Source organism: Phoxinus phoxinus (genome assembly GCF_949152265.1).
Source record: "Phoxinus phoxinus genome assembly, chromosome: 18".
In the NCBI taxonomy this organism is placed as follows: Eukaryota; Metazoa; Chordata; class Actinopteri; order Cypriniformes; family Leuciscidae; genus Phoxinus; species Phoxinus phoxinus.
This window is the reverse complement of record NC_136893.1, coordinates 26,436,168-26,463,117: the sequence shown is the minus strand read 5'-3', so window position 1 is coordinate 26,463,117 and position 26,950 is coordinate 26,436,168. Positions and strand designations below refer to the sequence as shown.

The following is a 26,950-nucleotide window of genomic DNA, read 5'->3' as shown; positions in this document are numbered from 1 at the left end:
ACCGTGGGAATTTTCCCACACTCACCGCGCATGCGCACTCAGGAACTCACACGGGTGGGGGCTATGGGCATAGGAATTTATGATGGGTGCCATAAATCACTCAAAGTGACATAAAGGCACCCTACAAACTCTCTCTAATGGGTTTAGGGGTTGGGATAGTGTAGGGGAGAGAATATACAATTAAAAACCATTAAACAGTATAAGTCCCCATAAAACATACAAATCCAACATGAGTGAGTATGTATGTGTGTGTGTGTGTGTGTGTGTGTGTGTGTGTGTGTGTGTGTGTGTGTGTGTGTGTGAGCGTGTACAATCTGTGGGAATGTTTCATCTTTCAGATGAAAGGAATCACTCTGAGAAATATCTGGTTTAGCTCTTATTTCAATCAAGAGAAGCAGGCATGAGAAAGCCACAAACGTTTATTCACAAACAAGTCACACTTGTTCCTGATTCTGATTACATTGTCCTTCTATTTCATGAACTGGCTGTTTAAATCAGATTGATTGAACCTGCAGAGTTGTACTGACAATTCACAGGCTCATGAGACATAATCAGTTGCAGACGAAAACATCAGTATTTATGCTGTATATCCTGAGGCTGCAGTTGCAGTGCACATATTCACATCAACAGATGAAAAGGATATGTATGCGTCAGTGTGCTATTTTGCTAGCCTCTGCAAAATGTGTTTATGGCTACTCAAATTAGTCTCATTCAGCATGAACCATGCTGAGGAACATATTAACTAAATTATTTTCATGATTTGTGAACATGTGATTCTTACCCAGCCAGCAAAAAGTCGTCTATTAGACGTTGAATAGACGTAATTTTTACGGTCTAATTACGGTCCACTGAAGGTTGAAAACGTCAAATTTGTCCGACTTTTCAACGTTTAAATTTTTTTTATAACTTTGACGGAATATGTAAAACTCTTTAAATTTATTTGAGATAATAATGAACATGGTTTGGTAGTTTGTTTTCTCTGTTGTTTTAGCATGTATAACAGACTTATCCTAGCTGTCTTAGATTATCAGTTGAAAACATTTTAGATGATCAGTTGAAAACACGTAGTCAAACAGTCCGGCCAAAACTACTTAGTTGAAATCACGTCGTAAACCAGTCCAAGGCGGACCGACATATTTTCAACCATATTTCAACGTTGAAAGACGGTAATTGTTTACTGGGTAGGATTTAGTTCTTTAAATAAATGGGTCAAAAGAAGTTACCAACTCACTCACCGAATCAGAATGATGAATCCTGACTTATTAACCATAACTTTTCTTTTCGTCATATTTAACACACAAAATGGACTGAACTGATAATGTTTTATGTTTATGGAAAGTTTCATTGAGGCCTAAATCTTTTGGCTACTGACTGGCTGCTCATATGACAACGTGAAATTAAAGATGATATGTTAGAAAAGGACGTTTTCTTAAAATAGGAGAACCATAAAAAGTTTTCATTCCTACTTTTCATACCTAAAATTTTGGTTAAAAAAAAAAAACCAAAAAAAAAAAAAAAACACTGGTACCAAAAAGGCAACATTCTGCTAAACTAATTTAATTTGAATAGTTATGATGTTTTATATTCATAATCTTTGATTTGTAGAAGTCCAGTGCTTGATTCTGCTTTGGCATTAATTGAAACAATTTTCGTTGACGGAGCAAAACCTTTGTCCATATTATTGCTGAAATGTCAAGTGATATTAATATTTTGTTTATAGGATTGAAAGCAATATTACACTCAGTTGTGCTGCTGCTTGTGTGATATTGCACGGATAAAGCTTGATCCAGAAAAAAAACCCCTCACATTAAGAACTAATTCTCAAATGCAACCCAAAATGCAATTAATAGGGATGTTCCTCATAAAATGTAAATTCTCTCATAATTTACTCACCCTCAGATGAACACAAAATAAAAATAAATAAATAAATAAATAAATAAATAAATAAATAAATAAATAAATAAATAAATATATATATATATATATGTAATCGGAAGCAATGGTTTATAGAATAAAAAGTTTAAAATATTACCTTTTTTCTTGCATCTATTGTTTCACAGAAGACATTGAGTGATCTATGGGTCGTATGAATTACTGTCATGTTAATTTTGTGTGGTTTTTGAAGTGTCAACATTTTGATTGCAATCCACACTCACAAATTGATGAGAAAATGTAAAAAAAAAGTGGGTGGAGTATACTTTTAAATTTGGAATTGGAAAATGTATTTTCTTGCCCCTTGAAGAACATTTGGTAATATATTTTGTCATTTCAAGGTTTAACAGAAATATATTTTTCAATTGAAACATATTTCTTTAAGCCATTTACAACATTTATTTATAGCATATATTTTAAATCTATTTTAGGGTGATGTTTTTTCTTTTCGTTTCTGTATGGGCTATGGAAGAAAAATGTGTGTTTTGTGATGTGAAAATTTGTCACCATTTGTGATGTGGCAGCGAGCTATAATGCACATACATGATCTTTTTGTGTTTCTTAAAGGTTAAATTCATTTTAAAATCTGCCAAACTTCCAATACTACTACTGAATAGGATGTCTACTTCATAAAAAAAAAAAAATTGGTTCAGATCACTCAAACAACATATGGAAATGGAGGCGCCCATATATGTGCAGTAATGTCCACTAGTGGAGAAGTGTGGTACTGCGCCCAAACTAAATCTCACTGAAAGCTTATTTTTTGAGAAATCAACCTAAAATTTTAAACACAACTTCTTCAGATTTTTGGCTTTGATTTTTTTGTTGCATTTTTAGAGTCCACCAGGTTTTGAAAATATATATTTTATATGAATAATTCAATTTGTAACATTCTACATTTTCATAAACTCAAACTTCTATAACTGGTTTTCTGTTTAACTTTCTTAATTTATTTCACTTCTACAAAAAACTGCCAAATGTCTTATTTAAAACAAGACCAAGCGTACATGTATATTACAAAGCATTCTTGAATTACAACCATTTAAGTTCGGGAATGTGCATTTTCATGTCTATTAAAAAAAAATGGGGGTGCCGCTTAAGGGGAGAACAATGCGCGTCACAGAAAGTTGGTCTTTATGTTCATGGGTGTGGTGAAGATGATAACATTTAGTTGATGATTTAATATGCAGTGTAGAACAGCTTGTGCTCTGTCTGAAGTACATGCTAAATGCTAAATACAGTCAGATTTATGAGGGGGAAAGTATTTTTGTAAGTGGGTTGTATAATTGTGAGCTATACCTTCAATCAAAGTAGTGCACAAATTGTAGTTAACCTGGAATAAATGGTTTGCACAAAGATGAAATGGCAATAGGTTGGATAATTTGCGAGCAGAAGTGCCAGATAGTTGCATACCTCTACAGTCCACACATGAAAACAATAGTGGTCAGGCCCTGGCTCTCACAAGGCTGGATTTAGCGGTCAGCACAACAACTGGACACCTCTGCATTAGTTTGTTGGCATCTTCATGCTTTATGACCACAGACATGCCTGATTTAGCAAATGATGGTAAGATGAAAAGGAGAGAAAAACAGTGGACAGTAAAGATAACCATGACTGAATGTCTGTAGTCAGTTACACAGAGTGTATTTGAAGGCCACATTAAAACCCTCGTATAGAAACTTTTACCATGCCTTCATCAATCACTTTTTAAATGTCTTTTATGTATTTAACTGGTTTGACGTTTCCCTGGATGCAGATTATTCAAATATGAAAATCCATTATCCATGTTGAAAACTAGGATCTAAACAATGACAACATTTATACGGTTTACTACGATTGTCCCTCAATTGGCGCTTACAAAAAAAAAAGTTTTTTTTCCATATTTTTGTTCCCTCAGAAGTTACTGTAGTAATTGCTTGTCAATGACACACTGAAAAGTAATATTTACCTATTTCCAATCAGCGTATAGGCCAGTTTAGACAATGCGTGGTTAACCTACAATATTGCACTTTACAGTTAGCCTTGGCTATGCAAAAATAAATCTTAGAGTGTGTGAAGAAGAATCCAACTTAATTTGTATTATTTACTTTATGATAGGCTTACCTTGGTAAAACGTTTTTTTAAGAGAAATCAACTATATTCCTTGGGTGTGCTTACCACAAATAACTAGTTATTCTCTCTCTCTCTCTCTCTCTCTCTCTCTCTCTCTCTCTCGTGCATCATTCACAGCACAGCGCGCGCTGCTCCTCAGTTCCTTGTCAAAACACTTGGATAGTACATGCAGTTACAGAAGAGTCCACAGTTTCCGTCTCTCATCATTAAGTTTGAGGGTGAGTTCTTATTTTAATTACGTGTTTTTTTTCTTCTTCTTCCAAATGTGAATGTAAATTAGAAACATGCATCGAAAAATGTGCCAATTAGGTGGAGACAGTTAAATACAATAGGCTAATAACAACACGAGTAATCCATATCTTTTCACAATAGTGTTTACTCACTGCGTTATTTATACATTAAATGCAGAAATATCAGTGATTCACTTTAACCTTTCTCACTGAATTAGGCTTTAAATTCAGCAATAACAAGAGCCTAATCCAGAATTGTCTACTCTGCATTATTCATGTTTAATTAAGCAATAATACGACTAATTCTCTGTTACTATAAGTTAGAAATTATGAAAAAAATCCCCTAGCCTAAATAAAAATATATAGGCTACATGTACAGTAGCCTATAGGTTATATATACATAAATCCGTATTCATGTACCTTCAGTCCTGGACATAATTATTGGCACCCCTGAGCTCTAATTACAAAATTTAGTATATCTTCAGAAATAAAATGCAACCGAACCAATTTTTGTATAATCATAAAACAGGTCCAAAGTTATTGAAAAACAACAAAAAGGCTGGACACAATTATTGGCACACTTTTGATTCATTCGTTCCTTAAACAATATAATAATAATAATAATAATAAAAACTAATAAAACTCACTTGCTGACATGACCTGATTTAACCAATAGTTTAACCAGTGGGTTTACTACATAAAATGGGGCTGATTGTTTCCAGTTTCTTTTTCACAATGATGGAGACAAGAGCTGTCTGACAGCATCAGCAATGCTATTATTCAGAAACATAACAAATCCAAAGGCTACAAGGCAATTGGCAAAGATCTTGAAATCCCTGTTTCAACAGTTCATAATGTTATCAAGAAGTTTCACAAAAATTGTCAAGACGCTTCCAGGACGTGGCGCCAAGTAGAAACTGGGTGGTGCAAAGTCTGGGGAAAAACCACCACGCAAGACATCTAAAGAGCTTCAGGCTGACCTGTGCTGCTTTCAGCCAACACTATTGAAAGACAGGAACAAAAAGACAATACTAATTTTTTCTCAATCTTTCATAGATAAGCCACAGTCTGTCTGGGATAATGTTCTGGACAGATGAAACCAAAGTTGAGCTCTTTGGTTTGTTTACATGTGGCAAAATGGAGCATGTAAGAAACAAAATAAAACACATAACTCTCATGCTGGTGAGTTGAAGGCATTGAATGTATCAAAGGAATGATGAAGCATTAGTGAAATGTCTTTGGTATGAGGTGAAGGTCTTGACTCTTTCAGCAGGACAACGACCCGAAACACACATCTAACAGCACCAAAGAATGGCTGAAAAGGAAAAGATGCAGTGTTTTAAACTGGCCTAAATCCCATTGAAAAACTTAGGGAAGAGTGGAAATCTGCCTTTGCAGAAAGGACTCCTGTAAACTTTGAAGAGCTTGAATGCATAGCAATGGAAGAGCGGCAGAAAACACCAGCAGACGTGTGTAAGAAGCTTCTGTACAGCTACAAGAAACGTTTAGAGTCACCTAAATATTAGTAAAGGCTGCCAATAATTGTGTCCAGTTTACATTTTGTCTGTATTTTTAATGTTAACGCCCTCTTTTGTTGTTGTTCAATAACTTTCGACATGTCTTTAAAAAATTCTGATTATACAAAATTGGTTAATTTGCACTGATTTCTGAAGATCTTCTAATCTCTGTACTCACATTTTGGGTGCCAATAATTCTGACCATACTTTACATACTTACTCTTTCTTTTCTGTGCAATGCACTACTCAATAAATTTAGCAATAGCACTAACACAGCAAAAGTTATTTTGATCTTTTCATAGCGTAAATGTAAAGTATTTCTGTTTTACCTCTTCTTTTCTTGAGAACATTTGATCAATTTTGTTTATTCCATGGTATTTGAACCCTTGACTTGACATAGTGCCACAATCTAGTTGAGATACAAGAACTACCATTAGGAGGTTCAGTATTTACACTTGGTACATTTTCTGCATTCATCTTCTTATCATCTCAAGAGGTGGTATGATCCTATAGTGTAAATGCATGGTTGTTCAAGCCACATGTGGATTTTACTCCTCCAAAAATGGCACTATTTCAGCATAGCAATTCCTGGGATGAGTGCAGTCAATGCGAGTGTCTTTCTTCAGCAAAGCAGACCTCTATTGCCTTTATACTCCAATTTTTGAAATAACCACCACCTGTTTTTAATTTTCATTAACCATATCAAGTGCACCAACATTTTGTATCCCCACATATTCACTTCCAGAAGTGATCTAGTTAAATTTCCATATAAATACCAGGAGTATATTATTGTAGATGGAATGTGCGAACTTAATCAGCAATCTGATCGATCACACGAAGTGACAGTGTAAAAACCTGCTTCGTCAGAGTAGACGCCAATACAGTATTGAAGTCTACTCTGTTCAATGGCCTGGACTGTTACCTTGGTGTTTGTTTATCAAGTTGACGAATATTGTTTCAGCCTCACTCCTGGGGCCAGTTGCTTAAACTGCTGAGACTAGTCTTAAGCCTGGAAGGAACACACCAAGCCGACGGTCGGCCGTCAGGCAGTTTTTGTGCGTCGGCCGACTAAGTTTTCTCAGTGTGTTCCGCATCGTCGGCTGAAATTGGTCCTCGTTGGGTTTGTTTCGACCAATTTGACATGTTGAATCGGTGTCAGGTCGTCGGTGAAAGAGGGAACTCTGATTGGTTGTTCTGCTTACTGAATGAGTCAGTGCACGAGAATAATAGCAAAACAGCGAGCAAAGAAGTCAAAACAGTACAGATAGAAGGCTGGTCTGATGATATGTCATCTTACCTGAGTGTCCCTTGGTGAATATTTCAATTATCAATTATATCAACATGAGCGGTGAGGAATAAAGTGTTTAGCAGGATTGATATGCAAAACGGTAAGCACGCACTGCTATGTTTACGGTTTGTGTATCTGCAGCGTCGGTATATATGAACATATCTGCAGAAATAGACAGTTGTCTCATGTAAACGCATGCTGGCTGACAGTCGGCTGTAGTTCTCTCGGTGTGTCCAAGTGCAGCTTTGTACCCCGACGCGAGGCGACAACACAGTCGGCTTTCATCAGTGCTTGTTCGTCTGCGTCGGCTTGGTGTGTTCCAGGCTTTACAAGACAGTCTTTCTTTTTTTTCTTTTAAGACTATTCATAACTTTTTAAGTCAGTTACATAAAAAAAAACGTAGATTGGTCTAATTTGATACCAGATATTAAAATGTATTATTCCTGACTAATTGCTAGTTGGACATACTATCTTAAGGGTGTGTTCTCACTTGTAGTTCGGTTCTCTTGGTTCGGACCAAAAAACAAAAACATTAGTTCTGATCCACTTCGCGTTCACATTGGAATTTTAACACTGAACCTAAAAATAGCGAACCTAAAGGCATAAGGATATGTTCACAACCTGATTGGTCGGCTTAAATTAAGTATATTTCATGACAAAACTTACCGAACATCCAAAACAATGCTGTATTCTGGGCTAAATGTGCTAGTTGTATGTGTGTAGCTACATATAATGGTATTTTGACCCGCTGAGAACTCATGAAGAGCTTATAAAACGTGTAAATGAGATAAAACCACGTCAGGAATCCCTCTGTCACACACACATGAAGATCTGCTGTGAGGAGACCCGGTTCTGATCCTGAACTGAACTGAACTGTGATGGGAAACATCACGACTATGATGAGAAAAAAAAAAACAGGCATGCTGGAGCATTTCAACATGACTTTGCGTAAACATATCGCATGTTATATACATGTTAACTGTACGCATTTTGAGCTATCCAAACTAGATTGTATGTCTACGCCAGTGTTTCCCAAACCCCTCCTGAAGGACCCCCAACACTGCACGTTTTCTTTGTCTCCCTAATCATGTGATAATGAGCTGATGAGTTGAATCAGGCGTCTTTGATTAGGGAGACAAAGAAAATGTGCAGTGTTGAGGGTCCTTCAGGAGAGGTTTGGGAAGCACTGGTCTACGCCACGTGTATGTCTACGCCCTAGTATGGGTAGGTTTAGGATTAGTTGTGGGTGAGGGGTTAGGATTAGAAGTGTGGTTAGGATTAGGGAATCAGCCTCAGATACTGAATTCAACGAGGGGGGTAATAATTTGGCAGGGAGTCAAAATTCAGCACAACATCTGTCAAATGTTCTGAGTGAAACAAACCATCATCCCCGGATGTGATTCCATGTGCATGTCTATGCCGAAACGAACCATATCCCCAGATGTGATTAAAAAACAAGCCAAAAGGCGATTATGCGTCTTGATAGCACGCCGAATGGAATACGAATTGGCGTGTCATACATACGCCATTTCATGAGATCAGTCTGAGCATTTTGTCCTTTTAGGGTCGCATCTGGTGACATCATGTCCTGTTTTTGGTGCGTGTTGTGTTCATATTTCAGTCGAACCGCACCAGAGTTTGTTTGGAAGTGGACTGAGACTCTTTTCAGCGTCTCGGTCCTCTTGTTTGGTGGCGCCAGGGTTCAGACGGCAGCATTCACACCTATTCAATTGATCCGCACTAAAAGAGCAATCACACCAGGGTTTGTTTTAATTGAACCAAACATGCCATGTGTGAACACTCCCTTAGATACAGTCTTAACATAATTGTTATGTTTATGCAACTGGCCCCTGAACTCTTGTCTCTTTATCTTCCAGGTAGAGCAAAATGACAGGCCATCCATCTTTGTTGTTCAGTCTGACTGCATTGGCTGTGGCTGTATCTTCGGTCTCCACTGGTGCTTCTACCACAAACTATGAAGACGACTGCCACTTGACACAGATTAACGTCCCAGTGATCCTGGACGAAAGCACAGTGAGGCTTCAAAGCCCAGAATTCACTGCTGACGACGCAAGTGAGCCAGGACTGATGTGCGGGATTGAGTGCCAGCGAAAGCTGCCAGAAGCGAGGCCTGCTGAGCTGGAACGACTACTGTCTTATGAAACCATCTACGAGAATGGGACGCGCATCTTCACCAAAATAAAACTGGAAGGGGTCACTGGTTTAAGAAACAAGACCTCTTCGGTGGTCTGCAAGACTGGACAGCTTAAACGCAGAAAACGGCAGGTGTATGGCATGGATGGGCGCTTCGTGATCACAGATAAACACTTCACCACCAATTACCCCTTTTCTGCCTCAGTGAAGCTCTCCACGGGTTGCTCGGGCATCTTGGTTTCTCCAAGACATGTACTGACTTCTGCCCACTGTGTCCACAATGGCCAAGTCTATTTGAAAGGGACCAAGAGGCTCCGAGTGGGTATCATGAAGCTTCGCGCCCAGCGCAGGGGAGGACGCCAACAAGGAGGCAGGAGGAGAGGAGAAAAGAGGAGAGAAGATGAAGGAGATGTAGCCACTGAAGGACAACTACTTAAAAGAGTTAAAGACAACAGAAGGAAAAGGAAGAACCGTTTTGGGCGAGACACCGATTCAGACCAGTCCAGACAACCAGTTTTCCGGTGGACACGAGTCAAACTGACTCAAGTGCCAACCGGTTGGACAAGGAGAGCAGGCAAGGAGGTCTCAGCTGACTACGATTACGCCCTTCTGGAGCTCAAACGACCCCATAAGATGAAGTTCATGGAGTTAGGCGTTGTTCCGGTGGTCAAGGACATCCCAGCTGGAAGAATCCACTTCTCTAGCTTTGATAATGACCAATTAGGGAAAGTGGTCTACCGCTTCTGCTCGGTCTCGGAGGAGTCCAGCGACCTGATGTACCAGCACTGTGACGCGCAGAAGGGATCGAGTGGAGCCGGTGTGTACGTAAGGCTACGGGATCAGGTGGGACAAGGGAAGTGGAAGAGGAAGGTAATTGGTGTGTTCTCTGGACACCAGTGGGTGGATGTCGATGGGATACAGAAGGACTATAATGTGGCAGTCAGAATAACACCCAGCAAGTATGCCCAGATATGCCACTGGATCCATGGAGATGCTAGTCAGTGTAAACAGGCCTGAAAAAGGTAAATACATCCAACTTGTAAGCAAGTCCTCAAGACTGCTGGGACGGTCTACTTGCAAACTTTATAACCGGTCATATTTGTGACCTAATGGAAAGTTCATGTTGAGTAGTTGCAAACACAAATCTTTATAGGAAATTACCTTTTTTTTTTAACCTCAAGATGAAATTGGATGCTACATATTTCCGTTTTCATTGCCAAAATGTGAGACTGTAGGCTTTGTAGCATCATGCTCAGGCCATGTTTATGTTTAAAAGCCAACATCACCAGCTGAGGCCAAGTAGTTAACTACTGAAAAGCAAAACAACTCGACATTCAGAACGATTTTTGTTTAAGTTCTTGAAGAGTTCACCAAATATGAAAAATGTTACCGGTTACATGGAGAAGAGCCCGTTTTCTATAGAAGAAAAGTGGATGGTGATTCACACTACCTCTGAGAAAATAAATTGTGAACAGCTTAAAAGTTTTTAGAATAAAATGATGTAAATCATATGGTCTATTATGCTTTTTAAAGCATGGCAGTATAAATCACCATCCAGTTTTTCCTGCATTTTTTTTAGCTTTATAGCTTGAAATCAGTTGGTGGTAATTCATAATTGGTGTGATTGGTTTTTATTGTATTTGTATTTATTTAATATCATCAAATGCCTTTGTCAAATAAAGTCCATTCAGTTAAAATATTAAATTATAAAAGCACTAATTCATAAATTAGCATCAGCGGTTTTATTCACACAATACATGGTCTTAATATCTTCAACCACAAAATGTCCAACAATTTTCCTTTTTACACCATTCTGGTTTATTTTATTTTTTGTTGAAATGGCAGAAAAAGGATCATTTGTTACATTACACATGACAAATAGCCATGTTAACAGCAAAAAATAAGTAACGCAAACAAAGTGCACATTCTACACTAACAGCTCATCTGTTGGATCCAAATATAAATACAAAGCTGAGCGGAGTGACACCAGAACCAGCCAACTGATGATTTGATGCAGCTGGGCTTTAACCATCCAGAGAGCCTGATTGGACAGCATCCTGGTAGGACGGCCCGCCCTCTTTCTGGTCCGGGTACAGCTTGATAAGGTCGTCGATTCGGAGGATAGTGATGGCTGCCTCTGTGGCGAACTTCAGACTCTTGGTTTTGACCATTGTGGGTTCATACACTCCCGCCTGCTTGTTGTCTCTTGGTTTTCCATTTACCAGGTCCAACCCGATCCTAAGAACACACACACACACACACACACACACACACACACACACACACACACACACACACACACACACACACACACACACACACACACACACACACACACACACACACACACACACACACACACACACACACACACACACACACACACACACACACACACACACACACGGTTAAACAGAGTAATCCATCTATTTTTAAACTGCATTGGCTCTCGGTTTAATCCATAATAGGCCACATAACTTCCAGATTATTGCCTGAACAAATCCCATCACTCTACAAAGCCATTTGAAAGATTTCAGGCAAGCAAACCAAAACCTTACTTCTAAACACTAGCATTTGAATTCCTGATTGCATGTTTGCCTGCTGTCTGACAGTGCAGTCGTGTTTCTGAGACCTGAACAGGTTCCCTGTGTGATGAGAAGAGAGCGACACTAACCATTTGAGGTTCTTGCGTTCAGGGTTGACCTGCGCCTCGTTGTGGAAGGCTCTGAGTTTGGCCACCAGGTCGGTGGAGTCTTGCGCAGCGTTGACTGCCAGAGTTTTAGGAATGATGAGCAGAGAGCGAGCAAATTCAGCAATAGCCAGCTGCTCACGGGAACCCTACAAACACACACACACACACACAATAGTTATAAGCATACGCACAGCTTCACAAGCAAATGATTAAAAACCACAATTACCGTATATTAACAACAGAGTACAACAGTAACCATGGTTTCCCCCAAGAATATTGAAAAATAAATAGACTGCTACAATTTCTGTTTCATTGTAATTTTGACTATTCTTTTCAGGATTGTGGTTTTAACAGTTAATTCAATTTAATTCAGAAAAAAAGTAACACTTTACAATAAGGTTAATTAGTTAATTAACTTAGTTAACATGAACTAAGAATGAACAATACTTCTTCAGCATTTATTAATATTAGTTTAAAAAATTCAACATTTACTATTATTAGTTTAAAAAAAAATCAACATTTACTATTAAGTTATTAAAATCAAATGTTGTATGTTAACAATAGTTAATGCACTGGGAACTAACATGAACAAACAATGAACAGCTGTATTTTTACTAACTAACATTAACAAAGATGAATAAATACTGTAACAAATGTATTGCTCATCGTTCATGTTAGTTAATACATTAACTAATGCACCTTATTGTAAAGTGTTACCAATTCTATTTTTAAATAAAAGCTGATATCTCACTGATGAATAGATTAACGCAAGCTCGGTGCTAACAGTAGGTCTGTCTAGAAAGGTTTACAGATAAATCACTCGATGGAGAAAATGAATGAATTGTGAATAGTCTGTAACAGATCTCACACAGGCCTAGTGAGGGTTAATAAGTCTCAATGATAAACTACGTGTGTTAGTTTCGAGCAGGATGGATGCAGCTGTCAGCAGAGCTGTTTATCCGTCTCTTTCCACACACACACACACACACACACACACACACGTAACCGCACAAGACATCAACAGGCGCAGCAGCAATTATACTGGCAGCGCGTTCATACATGCAATCACACACACACACACACAACAGTTAGAAAGTTAGAAACTTCATTCTGACAATAAAAGCTTGCCTGTTGCATTTAGACATTTATACATCAGCTACAATTCAATATTGACTTGATGAACTGGATGATCCCAGCAGCTGTGAAGGACTATGCTCTCACCATGCTTGTGGCGTAGTTCTCCAGATAGATGGACAGAGCCGCCTCGACAGCGCCGCCTCCTGGCACCACAGACTTGGACTCCAGCACCCGCTTCACCACACACAGGGCGTCGTGCAGCGAGCGCTCCATCTCATCACACATGAAGTCATTCGCCCCTCGCAGGATGAGAGAGGCACACGTGCGAGCCTTTGTGCTGAAATACAAAGAGGGAAATTAAATTTCTCCTGAAATTTGCCATTTTACATTTCCATGACTTATATCATAGTTATTCCATCTTTGATCTTTTTTGCAGGGGATTTATTTGTATAAACATTTATTATTTTGCTCACTTCTGATCCCTATATTTATAGAATTAAATGTGATGAAGAAAAAAAATTAGTAAGTCATTACTGGTCTGTGTTCAAATAGAAATGTTTTATCACATTGATTTTACTTTTCTCTCTCCTCACATTTAGCATAGTTTGTGCTGTAAAAGTTAAGTGTGAAGAGAGTTTCTAGTGCCATTCATTATAATTATTAATAGTAAACAATTGATTTACTGTTATTTTACACAACTTCTGGATGTAATAATAAAATGTGACTTTACACCAACTTTTTCTTTGTGCAATTTTAATTTGAGATTTATCTTCTGTGTTTGGAAAATCTGTTTAATATGGCATCTCTTTAACCCCCTAAAGACCTATACAGCCACCGGAAGCTACTGTTCTTTAAATGTGTAATAACTTTTGAACCGCTAATCAAATCTGTATGCTTTAAAAAGTCCCGTAAAGAGGAGATTCGTGGACATTCACAGGCTCCGGAGTGAATGTGATTGCGTCATCAGGTTGATCGGATGGGTTTCTTTGACGAATCAATGCTAGTTTGTTTCTCTGAGCCAAACAGGAATTATTGTTGATGCTTAGTCCCATCCTCATGCTCAGATTGTTTTATATATATACATATATGTCACTTTTGCTTCAGTGTTCTATTACAATGTTTTCTAGTTATTTTACTTCCAGAACTTTTTTGGACACACCTACATTGTCAGTAAAAAAAAAAAAAAAAAAAAAAAAAAAAAAAAAACAGCTTTTCACTGAAAATCGTCTATAATAATGTTGTAATAAATGACTATAACTTGCTTAGGGATTGTTACGTGTAGTCAATTTCATGTGGATATCCAGAATATCCAAGTAAAACTTTCTAAAGGAAAAAATCCAACCGTCAGGAGGATTTGTTTGAGTTGAGTAAAAACAAAAAACACTAAAAATGTGCAAACCGTTTTTCTTAAATCTGGTAAATTCATCCATTCCAAGACAAAAATAATGTAAAATTGGGAATTTCAATGAGCTAGATGGAAACTTCAAGTTCTCCCGTTTAAAATGGTACATGGCACTTGATGCTGGCTGCTATAATGGGTTAGAAAAACAAAGAAAAGGACAGGCGAGTCAGGTGTCCCGAAAATGTTCTAGGTCTTTAAGGGTTAACTTGAGATGCACAGATTATTCTGATAAAAAGATGTAGCGCTCATTTGCAGGACAATGCTAGTAAAAGTGACCAAAAGCAACCAGAAGTGATTTGATGAGCCAGACTTTCACTACAGCGCTGTGTGGATGCAGGCATCCTAAAGAATTCAGCTAACATCAGTGATGCGTTCGGTCCTTCCGGTTCTGATGACGGAAAAGAAACATGATCTCACTTCTTGACCAGGATGAGCTCGTCGTCACACACCCTCTCCTGCACCACCTCCTCGGCCTGACCCAGCATGGCCACCTCAAACGTCTCCTCTCCCTCCAGGTTAGACAGAGATGAGCAAACAGTGGCTGTGGGGGGAAAGGCAAAACACCAACATTCAGAATAAAACGCCTTCAGGAAAAGAAGGGCTAAACCAAAGGTTAACAGTAGATAAGTGTAGTCAGCTGACCGCCGGTCGCTTTGGCGATGCGTTTGAGGTCCTTCTTGAGCACTCTCCTCACAGCCATGGCTCCCACATCTACAAAGTACTTCAGACACATGTCATCAATGCCCCCGGTGGCCAGAATCACGTTTGCCCCCGACGCCAGGATCTTCTGAATGCGCTCCTTCGTGATGTCTGATTCCCTGAGGAACAATTACAATGGGACGAAAATGAATCATCAATTAATAGTGATTGCTTAAAACCTCAAATTATGACAGCAGTGTTTCCATGTTAATAACCTAGAGTCTGGCAGAACACCATTGTTCAATTTGTCCAGCCACAGTTTTATAATATAAAATAAAATAATTTCTAATAACCTAAAAGTTCTCTAACCGTGTATTTTTGCACCAATTGCTTTGGCAAAGTATCCGTCAAATTAACTAAAAATCTAAAGTGTAATCTGGCTTTGTGCCCTTATCAAAATACTGTGATTTGATTTTAGTTTGTTGCATGTTTCAAAGTGAATCGCACACTCTGGTCATGTGACCAGCTTATATTTTCCAGGTCTCGGGTGACAGTGAATGAATGCAGCAAACTCCATCTTGAGCATGTTCTGTAAATATAGAATGCATTTGGTAACGCAATGCTTCAAATGAAAATAATAAAATAATCGTATAGACCCCAAACGTTTAGAGGTATACATTCGTTTATATGTCCGTTAATGTTGTACAGCCCAAAAACCAAACAGAGTGTATCTGTGTGTAAGAGTTATAACAACAGATGTGTGTGTGTGTGTGTGTGTGTGTGTATATATATATTAGGGCTGTCAAATGATTACAATATTTAATCGTGATTAATCGCATTAATGTCATAGTTAACTCGCGATTAATCGCACATTTTTATCTATTCTAAATGTCTCAATTTATTTTTGTCCCAACATGGAAAAGTGGATCGGCTTGCTTTGTGCAAATGTTTTTTATTGAAAACAACATACTGTGTTCAATTTCACACTAACATTCTCACTTGTAGCAAATAATCTCTCACACAATGTAACACTGTCCATCAATAAAAGGGTGACAGAAATACTGACGAGGTAACGTTACTGATAGGCTATTGACGAGTGGGCGTAGAAACGCATCAGCGGTGTGTGTGCTTGACCATCGAGTGGTGTTTCAGACTGGACGTGCTGCGGTGATAGCTCAGTTCACAACGACACACACACAGATCACTTTGGTCTTGTCAATTGAACCATTTGGCAACTTTTAAAAAAGTAAACTTTCCATTCAGAATCTCATTGGCCTCCATTTCGGCGTCTCGCGCTCATCATTCATCAACTCAAAACGTAACGTTAAAGCGGGTCGCACACCGGACGAGAAGCGCAGCGCCTCGTATTTAAAATTCGAACACATACTTCTCTATGAGTGTACACACACCGGCGGCGCCATTCTGCGTTTTTATTGCTGGCCATAAACTGAGAAAGTGCGCGTCCGATGTGCGATACGAGTTGTCCTAGACGCGGCGCTGCGTTTCTCATCCACTCTTTGGCCGGTTCGGTTCGCAAGCACAACAAGTGTGTGCGGCGTGCCTGTTGTTCAGTTTCTGGTCTAGCTAGATCCGCTGTGGTGTTGTAGTTTTAATAACGTTACTAGTTGCAAAAGCACGTGGAAAAAACTGCAAAGTTTGCTAGGCGTTAATCTCACGATAAATTTTACGCCATTAATAACGCGTTTAACTGACAGCCCTAATATATATCTAAAAAATTTTTTTTAAATGACCTCACCTCTGTCTGATTTGGTCCAGTTTCTCTGGATCATTGATGACCACCTGAACACCCATCTTCATCTTGGTTTTCTGCAGGCTGAAGTCCAGACAGGCTATCTTGGCATTGGACACACGCTTTACCATTCCTAAACAAATACCAGACATTTTACCACACCGTCACACTAACATATACCAAGCAAGCGGCAATAAGACAAGCAGCGCACGAACAGACCTTGCGATCCGACGGTGCAGTTGAGAGCGTATCCGTTGACGAGGAAACTCTCTTTCTGGCTGCGCCCGTGAGCCTTCAGCACGTTGACGGAGTTGATGGGATAGCGCGCCACACCTTTACCATCAACAAACTTCACAGCCAAGGCAGCGTCCACCACCATATTAGCAAAGAAATCAGCATCACTAACACAACGTCAAGGAACAACATCTGATTTCAAATTAATGCATATCAATCTCATTTTATGCAGACAGGAAATGCAGACTCTGACTGTACAAAACATTTCATAATTCACACTTAAAAGCAATGTCTGCTGCAAATCCCGAAACGTGACTGAACGCAGCTATACTTTATTCACAGCAGCGCCATCTGATCTTTAACACCAATGAAAGTAATGTTGTGAGGGACAGACATACATCTCTTAAGGTATTTTCACATTAATATATTATATTTATAATGCAATGCTAATCATTATAGACTTAATCATTGTGCAGAATACTATAAGAATTATTTAAAATCTGAAGCCACATCAGATAACAGGTTATTTAAAACACTCGATACGTGTTATAAAGTAAGTTGAGCAAAAACATGGTTTTAATCTCAAATTGCCATGTATTGATGGTGTGCCAAGCTAACATGCTAGCTAGCCCTAAGATGCACCTGCTACCTAGCCTAACATGTTATTTTGATTAATAATTTTGAATAGTAAAGCTCTCTGAACAATAGAGACAATACACTAAATGGATGCTTAGAAAATGACAATAAACATCAGTTCAACATCTCTTCTAAAAATAAATAAATCACCTAACATGGTCTTAAACATTTAATAAGATTCAGAGTTAAGGCGCTTTTCCACTACACAGTACCAGCTTGCCTCGCCTCGACTTTGTTTGGTTTCCCACTATGTAAAAGTTGTACCTGTACCTGCTTCCAGATACTTTTTTTCATATCACCTCCGGCGAGGCGAGCTGAGGTGATACTAAAATGTGACGTGAAAACACGGCAGACTGCTGATTGGTCAGAGAGAATCGTCACTTTTCACTGTGTCATCGTTGCACGCGCCAGACGGAGTATCCTAAATAACCCCGACATTTTTAAAGGGATACTCCACCGTTTTTTCATATTAAACTATGTTATTCTTTTAACTAAGACGAGTTGATACATACGCACTAAATCGCTCTGTCTTGCGGCGAAACTTTGTTAGCACTTAGCTTAGCGTGTAAAATTGATAACTATATTATATGGCGGAATACCATAGCAAGTGCTTGGGAGGACTTCGACTTGGCGCAGTGATATCTTCCCTCGTGAAAAATCCTCACCGGCCCCCGCTCCCTCTCCCAGAAGATATTACTGCGCCAAGTCGAAGTCCTCCCAAGCACTTGCTATGGTATTCCGCCATACAATATAGTTATCCATTTTACACGCTTAGAAAAGCGCAATGTTTTGTTTTGTGTCACCGTCCTAGGTCGAGTTACACTACTCGAGTAACTATTTAAATAGGGAAAACGTGGAGGTGTTTGGTAGCTTCTCTGCTCGGCCCCTATTGAATGAACTGGGCTAAGCTAAGTGCTATCAAAGTGTTGCGGCGCGCCAGAGCGATTAAGTGCACGCACTGAGACGAGAGAGGTGTGTATCAACTCGTCTTAGTTAAAGCTGCAGTCCGTCGTTTTTCCTCTTTGTCGCCATCTCTGTTCGAAATCTGCAATTGCAGTTATTCGCGGAATTATTAACTGTGCGTGGGTAGTAAATCGGCATGAGACAGCGCGGATGAACACAATGTATTGAGGCTGCCGCGTCGCTGTGGATACTGTACTTTCATCAGAAATCTCAGAGTATACTTTTTGAAAGTGTCAACATTAGAATTTTCATCGGAAAATGTCATCTGAACAAGTAAGTAACATTCACTTTTGTTCTGACCAAATTCGTGGGGTGGGGGAAAGCATTGCAGTAGGGTACCATGCTGATCAAATCTAACGATTGCTTATATCACGTCAAAACGTGAAAAATATATTTTTTCTGTAGCCAATCTGAAGTCCGAAGTCTTTGTGTTTTACAACTGGTGAAACTGGTGATTGTCGCTTTAAACTTTCGGGATCCGCCATACCAAGTGCTAAGCTAAATCTCCACCTCCATCATCCACACACGCTAGCCGGGGACTCCTTCTCTATGTGTACAGAAGTGACGTAATGACGCAAAGACATGCTCGAAATTCCCGCGGAAATCCACCAGTACCACTGGAATTAAAATCATTATTACAAGCTTACCGTTTTGAATCGAGGTAAGGCAAGCAGATCGTTTTGAACACTGGCTGGTTACGTTTTTTTTCAAAAATGTCTTTTTTGATATTTTTAAACACAAAAAAGTGCCGGACTGCAGCTTTAAGGGAATAACAGTTTATTAAGAAAAAACGGTGGAGTATCCCTTTAAATAGTTTGGCTAGAGATTGCGTGATATACCCATTACTAAATTAAACAGCATACACTCGATTTCCTCCATTGTCCTGTGTGTGTGTGGGTAGCGGGTGTGTGTGTCGCGATTACGTCACAGCAGTTTCCTGCGGCGTCGCTATGACGACCAGGTACTATTGTGGAGGTACTATCTGCAATGGAGAACGGAGCGAAAAGCGAGCCGAGCTGGTAATCGAAAAGCGGCATTGAACTTATCTTCAGATTTGAAATATAACAGCCATGTGGCTTTAGCTGCAGTGCATTCCTATGCCAACTTCAACTGTGCCTGGCTAAGACTTCTTTCAACTCATTTAAAACTGCTTGCAATAATACTCGACAATATGGGCATTTTGGCATAATTTGTGTTTTTGTCCGTTCAAGCACTGTCTGAAGCAGCTTTCAGTGCACTGTGTGTGCCAGTAGCACATCGAGGTTTCTCTTTTGTGTCTTATCACGCTTGAGTGGTTTAAAAGCATATGCAATTCACCTTTGGCTAAGCCCCTTAGTTACTGTTGCTACGTCCGTCAACTTCATCTGGGCTCTGGTTTGGTATCAACATGGCTTATGCTGTGACGGCTCCTCCTGATGAAATTTTATCAAACTTTTATAAAGCAGCAAATAAAGTGTCTGATAGAAGTAGGCAAAAGGGGCTGCAGTGTGCGTTCGAAGGCTATATTCAAGACATACGGCGAAACGCAAGCATCAAAGCACAAGGCATCCAAATAGAGGCAAAAGCATAACGGTCAGTCAAAAAATTAACCACCGCATATCCTAATCGAGACGGAGGCTGGGACTCACAATATCAAGAGCAACACTGTTCATGCAAAGCTGGGTAGGTCTCTTCACTTCTATAATCATTACAAAGCAAACAGACAACACGAGTATAAAGTTGTATTTATTAGCAGCGTGTGCTAGCGTATCAACAATTAGGCTAGAGAACCGAAATCATGACCTAAACCAGCATAAAACTGTCTAACTAGTATAACTTCACAGTAAGGTTAAAAGCTAAATGTATCTTAGAGCACAAAAGTGTGTTGTTGATCTTGAGGGGTTTCGCTGACTGAGGACGTCCACACAGTTTAATCCAAAAACGACACTTGTCAGGATTTGACTTCGGTTTTGGGAAGGGAAAAAAACGGACACCCCCCTCCAACCCAGGGTTCCCACACCTTGGTTAACCTCAAATTCAAGGACCTTTCAAGGACTTTCCAGGTCCAATAGCCTAAAATTCAAGGACCTAACCCTCTGGTCATCTTCATTTAGGGGTCACACTTGGCTCTGTCGCGGTCAAAAGTGACCGAAGCCTTGACATGCAACTTCTTCCCCCCCCCAGGAAAACCAATGTAATATATTTTTGGTCAATAATATTTTTTGATTATTTAGAATTTTGAAGGAATTTTATGATACTACGCAATATTTATAAAAATTTTATGAGCTATTTATATATATATATATTCACATTAAAAGTGGAAGCCTTTAAAAAAAAGTTTGAAGTGAGAAAAGTGCTATTCGGAGGTGTGTAACCATATATGTCCTGTAACCAACTGTAAACTACACAAAAATTTAACTACACGTTGCGACGACGCGGACCGCAAGATCTGTGATTGGTCGGCTTGGTAGCTTTGCGTTTCCTCCTACGCGTTTCCGGGGTGTTCTTCTGCACCGCCCGCTATTTTTTAATTCAGAAGTTCTGTAAATTCAGAAATTTCACTAAAATTTACTGTTTTTCCAACTCGATAAGCTTCAGCTCCAACATGATCCGCTCTATTTCAGTCGCCATTGCTTGTAGTAGCCAAATCAAAACAGCCACGAGGAATCTATACACAGTGGAACATTAAAACCTGCCCCCGCACACTAGCGTTTCGGCGATGAACTGCAGAGCAACGCAGACATAAACGCAGAAGTATAAATGCTCACGACGGCGTCGCCTACGTGCGTAGCCTATGACGTACACCCGACGCAGAAGTATAAATCAGCCTTAACTAACGTAAATCAAGCACGCTAGTACATATAGGCCACAAAGTGTTGCCGAAGTAACACATTAGCGGACCGGAGGGAATAATATGGATTTTTTCCCAGAAAACGTCTTGCACAAAATAAATTCAAGCACTTTCAAGGACTTGTATCTATTATGATCGTTTTCAAAAACTTTCCAGGGCCTTGAAATCTTTTTTTACGATTCACAAACTTTCAAGGATTTCAAGGACCCGTGGGAACCCTGCCAACCTCTCTGGGAAACGCGTATCTGTGTTACAAATGCCCCAGGCACAACGTTTAACCATATGTTTGATAAAACTACGACGGTAATAGCCTGCCGAGACCACAAATATGAGACGCCTGTGTTAAAGTCAATGGAGCGCTGTGAAAAAGTGTCGGACCGCTGTGGGAGGATAAGATAAAACCACACTATGCAACACAATGGACAGTGAACAGAGGATACACTCCAATGATCTTAGAAGACATGGACGTCTTGGCTGCATTGATGAGACACTCCCTGCCCAAGTCATCTGTGGCGATGGTCAGATTCTCATTGATGTATCTGACCGCCTCCCTGTGAAGCACAGCAAACCACACGATTAATGCACATGTCCTGCTTAATCATGCTTAAAACGGCACAGGAAGCGTTTCTTACTTGCAGGCCAGTCTGTATCCACTGATGATGGAGGTGGGGTGGATCTTCTGCTTGACCAGCTCGTCAGCACTCTTCAACAGCTCAGCAGCAATGATCACCTACACACACACACACACACACACACACAGACAGATGAGGGGTTTCCACAACTCAATCCTACTCTGAGACTCAATCATCCGTGTGTAATGTACTGTCAGACGTGTGGAGGCAGCAGAGGAAGACCTGCACGTCCCACAGTTTACGACAGACCGTTTCTGTGTCCTGTTAGCATAGCCACACACTGACAACACAGATGGATGGCACTATAGCAGGAAGAGTTTTTATATAATAGACACTCATCTAAAGTAATAACGCCTCACCACTGATGTTGTGCCGTCTCCGACCTCCTTGTCCTGCAGCTCAGCGAGTTCACACAGGACCTTGGCCGCCGGGTGCTCCACCTCCAGCAGCTTCAGGATGGTGGCGCCGTCGTTGGTGATGGTCACGTCCTGAAACACACATCCACCAGGATTAGCAAACAACGTCATCTGTGTGGATGCTAAATCTGGATTGAAAACAATGGATCTTTATTTCGATTAACGAAAACTGTTAATCTATGCGTATCCAAACACTAGGCCTACTTGTTGCACGCCTCCCATTCAATAATCATACAAATATTTGTGCTTTACATTTGATGCAAAAGGTCTGGGTTTCCAAATTTGGTCAATTTTCTAACTTTACTCAAACAATGTGTTTTTGGCACAACGGATCGCTATAGCCACATCAGTTCAAGTGGCGTGTAAGCGGATAATCTAACCGCCTCTTTACTACTAGTTACGGCACCAGTTACACTGTCGAACGATTCAGTACAATTTACCAAAATTAATCCGGTCTCATGTCTGTGTTTAAATTAGGGAAAGACATTAATAAAACAGCATGCTTACTAGGGCTGTAACGATTTACGATATTAAACCGAAATCGCGACACTCAGATCCACGAACCTGTGTCGCGGTATGAGAAGGCAGATTGCGATCGACACACCCCTTCCCAGACTTATCTTTCTCTTCTAGAATAGATCCTAGGGCTGTGACGGGGTCTTTTACATATTAGGTATGGGAATTTCAAGCAAAAATAATATTCGAAGATCGCTGGGTATCATTTGATTATTATTCAAAAATCGCACCTCTCCCCCACACGCACACACGCGCGCGCGAGCACACACACACAAGCAAACACCAGAGCAAGTGAGCAAAGCGCGCGGTGTTTGCTTGTATGTGTGTGTGGCACCGGCGCGCGCGTGAAATGGAGCTCACCTCATAGACGAATCGAAACTTAGAAAGCTTGAAATACTTTTACTTGATTTAACGTTAATTCAAAACATAAAGAAATGGCTGCTTAGGCTAATTCGTAGGAAGTGTGCATTTCTCTATATATGCGCGTTCACTTTGTGGCAAGCGTTATTCCTGCGCTTGAGATGCGGGTCATGCGGATATGGCAATATAGTCAAGGCAATATATTATTTGTGGTTTACAGCACAGACAGTAAGCCTCGGTTACCTCAGAAGAATTTTTAACGTGCTCGAATCTTCTCCACAATGGAGTATAGTTCTGTTTGTTTTTCAAAAGTATTTTGTTACAAGAAAACAGAGTTATAGCTTTAGCTATTTATTTATTTATTTGGCTTTTAAAATCCTTCCTCCTCGCAAGAATCGCGGTTTGTATCGAATCGTGGGTCAGAAATCGGGATACGAACCGAATCGTGGGTTTGCTGTATCGTTACAGCCCTAATGCTTACACAATATAATAAGAATTGCTAATAATATAACATTTACCTCAGAAAAGCAATTCAATGACCATAAACTTGTTAGTTGTTTCTATAGTTCTATTTTATAGCGATTATGTTAAAATATGTTCTATGCTAAATGATCTACTAAAAAAAATATAGATAAACATTTATGTGTGCTGTAAACTGGTTAAAAAAATTAACCGGTATCGGCCGGTCAAAGAAAAGTGTAAGTAATCGTTGCATCTTTAGTTATTAAATAAAATTGTATATTTCCATTTCAATTTTTTATATTTACAGCTAAATTGAAACTAATTGCGGTGTTTCTATAATATAAATAAAAATAAAATGTGTATATAATAAAAATAAAATTTAAGTGCATCACTAATAACTACATTCCTAATGTTCCCAATCCCAAAAAGAGAGACGATCTAAAATAGACACTTTGCACGGATTATGTGAGTAACTTCCGTTAAACTGTAAACAATCAGTGAGAGGTTCACTCTATGAAAGCGATAAGCATTTTCAAAAACGGTACAATGAGATGACAACATTAATCTTCACAGCATTCAACCAAAAGGACATGTAAACGTGTAAAAGCCTTAAATTACTGCCACAGACCATGAATAACCCCGATTATTTCCACAGCAATATTACGGATGTGTTAAATATAGGCCTATCACTGTAGTCTGTATAATTGTAACACGTCGCCTTAATCAGAAATGTTCAATAACTTGTTGAGTGATAATATTTCACAGTGATTTATTTTCCCTCATTTTGACAGACAATTGAATTTTCCTGCTTTAGAAACGTTCCAGTAAACACTGCTAACAGGTACAAGAAGTGAAAATGGGAGACAATTATATTTTAAAGCATCCATGTAAAAACAAACCTGGAAAGAAACGTGAGGATTTGGGGAGAAAACGGGAGATTCTTAGTGCATTCCAGTGAATCATTAATGGGATATACTGTAAATTAAATCAGGAAAGCAGACCACAAATGCCCAGTATATATTGTTCTTTTTCATACAGCGGAAAACAGAGGAAATAAGAAGAAAATAATCAGAAGGAAAAGAATGCAGCAACTTAAGTCTCTTGCCACAGATTTTCTTGTTATACCACGTCACATTAAAATGACAAGCGTTAAATTATTCTCTTGAAGTCTGAAAATAAAATATATTTTTTTACAGCTTATTCAGTCAAACCTACGGATGAGGATTATTTGTAGCGCAACCGTATTATTTGAAATTACGTTTTATTCTCTTTGAGTGGAACTTCCCCAAACCGGAAGTGCCTCCTGTCATCTAAACGGCTCATCGTGAGAAGCTGGATGAGACTGAGCATCATCACTCTGACATCTTGAAAAAGAAATGCAATTATATATCAAAACTATCTTCCATTCCCACAATAAGAAGGCAATTAAAACTATTTCGGTTTGTGAATCCTTTGATATTTTTATATAATGTTTAGCCTCCCCCTGGCTGTCTGTTTTTTGTTTGCTTGTTTCTGTTTTCTCTATTTTGGATATATTGCAATTCTGACTGTACATTGACTTTGTTTGTTTGAAGTGAGAGAGAAAAATAATAATCATCACTCTGACAGGGGCAAGCGGGTTTAAACTTACACCAATGTCATCCACCAACATCTTGTCCAGCCCGACGGGACCGAGGGAGCTCTTGACGATGTTAGCAATGGATGCAGCGGCCATGACTGCAAATGAACAAAAAACAATATCAGAATAATGTGAATATTTAACTTTTCTGCTCAACATGATTATGCAGACAATCGCCTGCGGTCAGAATCAAAGTTGCATTTTTTAATGCAAAGTCAAAATGCAAAAGGTTAGTAAAGCGCAACTAAATCATAAGTGTTTTTTTTATTATGTTGTGAGGGCTTAACGTTATATGCAGTTTATAGCCTACATTATGGCCTTAAAAACTGACACTAAACGGGGCGTGGATACAGCATCACACAATAGCAGAAGTCTACAGTTACAGTTACCAACGCCATGTAACTTAACGTTAAGTTACATCGATGAAAATATGCATGCATTACATATCTTTCATCCACGTTACTGTATCGTGTGGTGCAAGCAAGGACTGTTACCCATCCCAGCATCACTAATGCTTCATATTTCACATGCTTTGATTCATCCATCGGATAGACTAGCACACATGCGTAGTTATATCAGTGATGGATAATCTAACGTCCCCGGGTCAAGAAACACAATCACTGTACGTTACCGACAGCGTGCAGAGCAAATAAATTAACCTAAAACCGACTACAGAAGACAGCGAATACGTCTTTTGTTGTAGGTTCAGTTTTAAACACACTGGTTCCTCTGAGCCGCACGTGCTGCTCGAGACACCGGGCGCCGCGGCTCTTCCGGTTAAAACATCGCCACATCGGGCCGTTAATCGCGCCGCTTTGTCCTACCGTGGTCAGACATGCTCCCGACTCACCGTTTTGAGCCCTGACGGACTCGCCGCTCGTCCTCTGGCCGAGCACGGTTAACGGACCCTCTGTCATGGACATGTTGCAGGACGGGAGAGAAGAATGGAGACGCGCGCGCTGGGTTATGGGTAGGTGCGCGCGGGAGGGGCGCGCGTGGAAAGTTCCAGATCAATCCTGATAAACAGCGTTGTTTCAGTTCACACTCACATACATGAGCCGCTTAACCTCTCCAAAGACTCGACTCTACACACTGATGTCTATAAAGAGCAATAAAACCACACAGATTAATCCAAAGACCGTTAGAGTTTGAAAAAACTACAATTCCCTGTTTGAATGTGGTAATTCATTTGATGGTTTTCGTCAAGGCATTTACTAAGATTGAGGGACATCTAGTGGACTGGGGGAGCAGCGGCAGTTAGTGATCGGAGAAACGACTCTTTTCAAAGATTCGAATCAATTGAACCAATTGGTTCACAAAGTGATTCACAGGTTCGAAGCGTCCGAAACGCCACACGCTGGCGAGTGGCGACCCCTGCTGGTCAGAACAGGGGAAATGCAACAACAACTCAAGCCAATCAAGCATAAAAACACCTTCTACAAACCCATTACACATGTTTATTGAAAGCAAAATATATCAAATGCAATTAA

The 26,950-nt window shown here is 39.6% G+C and overlaps 2 protein-coding genes across 2 annotated transcripts; one reads left to right on the top strand and one right to left on the bottom strand.

Annotated features, from left to right (window-relative positions):
• The first annotated feature begins 4,157 nt into the window (after window positions 1-4,157).
• Window positions 4,158-10,957, top strand: LOC306985689 (inactive serine protease 35). The gene is made up of 2 exons (XM_079588233.1): window positions 4,158-4,262; window positions 8,957-10,957. The coding sequence occupies exon 2, from the start codon at window positions 8,967-8,969 to the stop codon at window positions 10,248-10,250; it is 1,284 nt and encodes a 427-aa protein (XP_079444359.1). The 5' UTR covers window positions 4,158-4,262; window positions 8,957-8,966; the 3' UTR covers window positions 10,251-10,957.
• tcp1 (t-complex 1) lies at window positions 10,943-26,757 on the bottom strand. Its single transcript, XM_079588232.1, has 12 exons — window positions 26,311-26,757; window positions 25,473-25,558; window positions 22,448-22,576; window positions 22,089-22,186; window positions 21,897-22,007; window positions 17,013-17,194; window positions 16,800-16,926; window positions 15,047-15,222; window positions 14,822-14,945; window positions 13,147-13,339; window positions 11,908-12,071; window positions 10,943-11,471 (listed from the first exon to the last, which is right to left on the bottom strand). The coding sequence occupies exons 1-12, from the start codon at window positions 26,381-26,383 to the stop codon at window positions 11,258-11,260; spliced, it is 1,677 nt and encodes a 558-aa protein (XP_079444358.1). The 5' UTR covers window positions 26,384-26,757; the 3' UTR covers window positions 10,943-11,257.
• Between the last annotated feature and the right edge of the window lie 193 nt (window positions 26,758-26,950).

Bases quoted from the DNA above. Each gene is read 5' to 3' on its own strand.
- LOC306985689 (XM_079588233.1), top strand. From the start codon at position 8,967: ATGACAGGCCATCCATCTTTGTTGTTCAGTCTGACTGCATTGGCTGTG.
- tcp1 (XM_079588232.1), bottom strand. From the start codon at position 26,383: ATGTCCATGACAGAGGGTCCGTTAACCGTGCTCGGCCAGAGGACGAGC. The intron at 22,008-22,088 runs GTAAGAAACGCT...TGTGCTTCACAG, and splicing joins GGATACAGACTGGCCTGCAA to GGAGGCGGTCAGATACATCA. The intron at 14,946-15,046 runs GTCAGCTGACTA...TTCCCCCCACAG, and splicing joins CATCGCCAAAGCGACCGGCG to CCACTGTTTGCTCATCTCTG.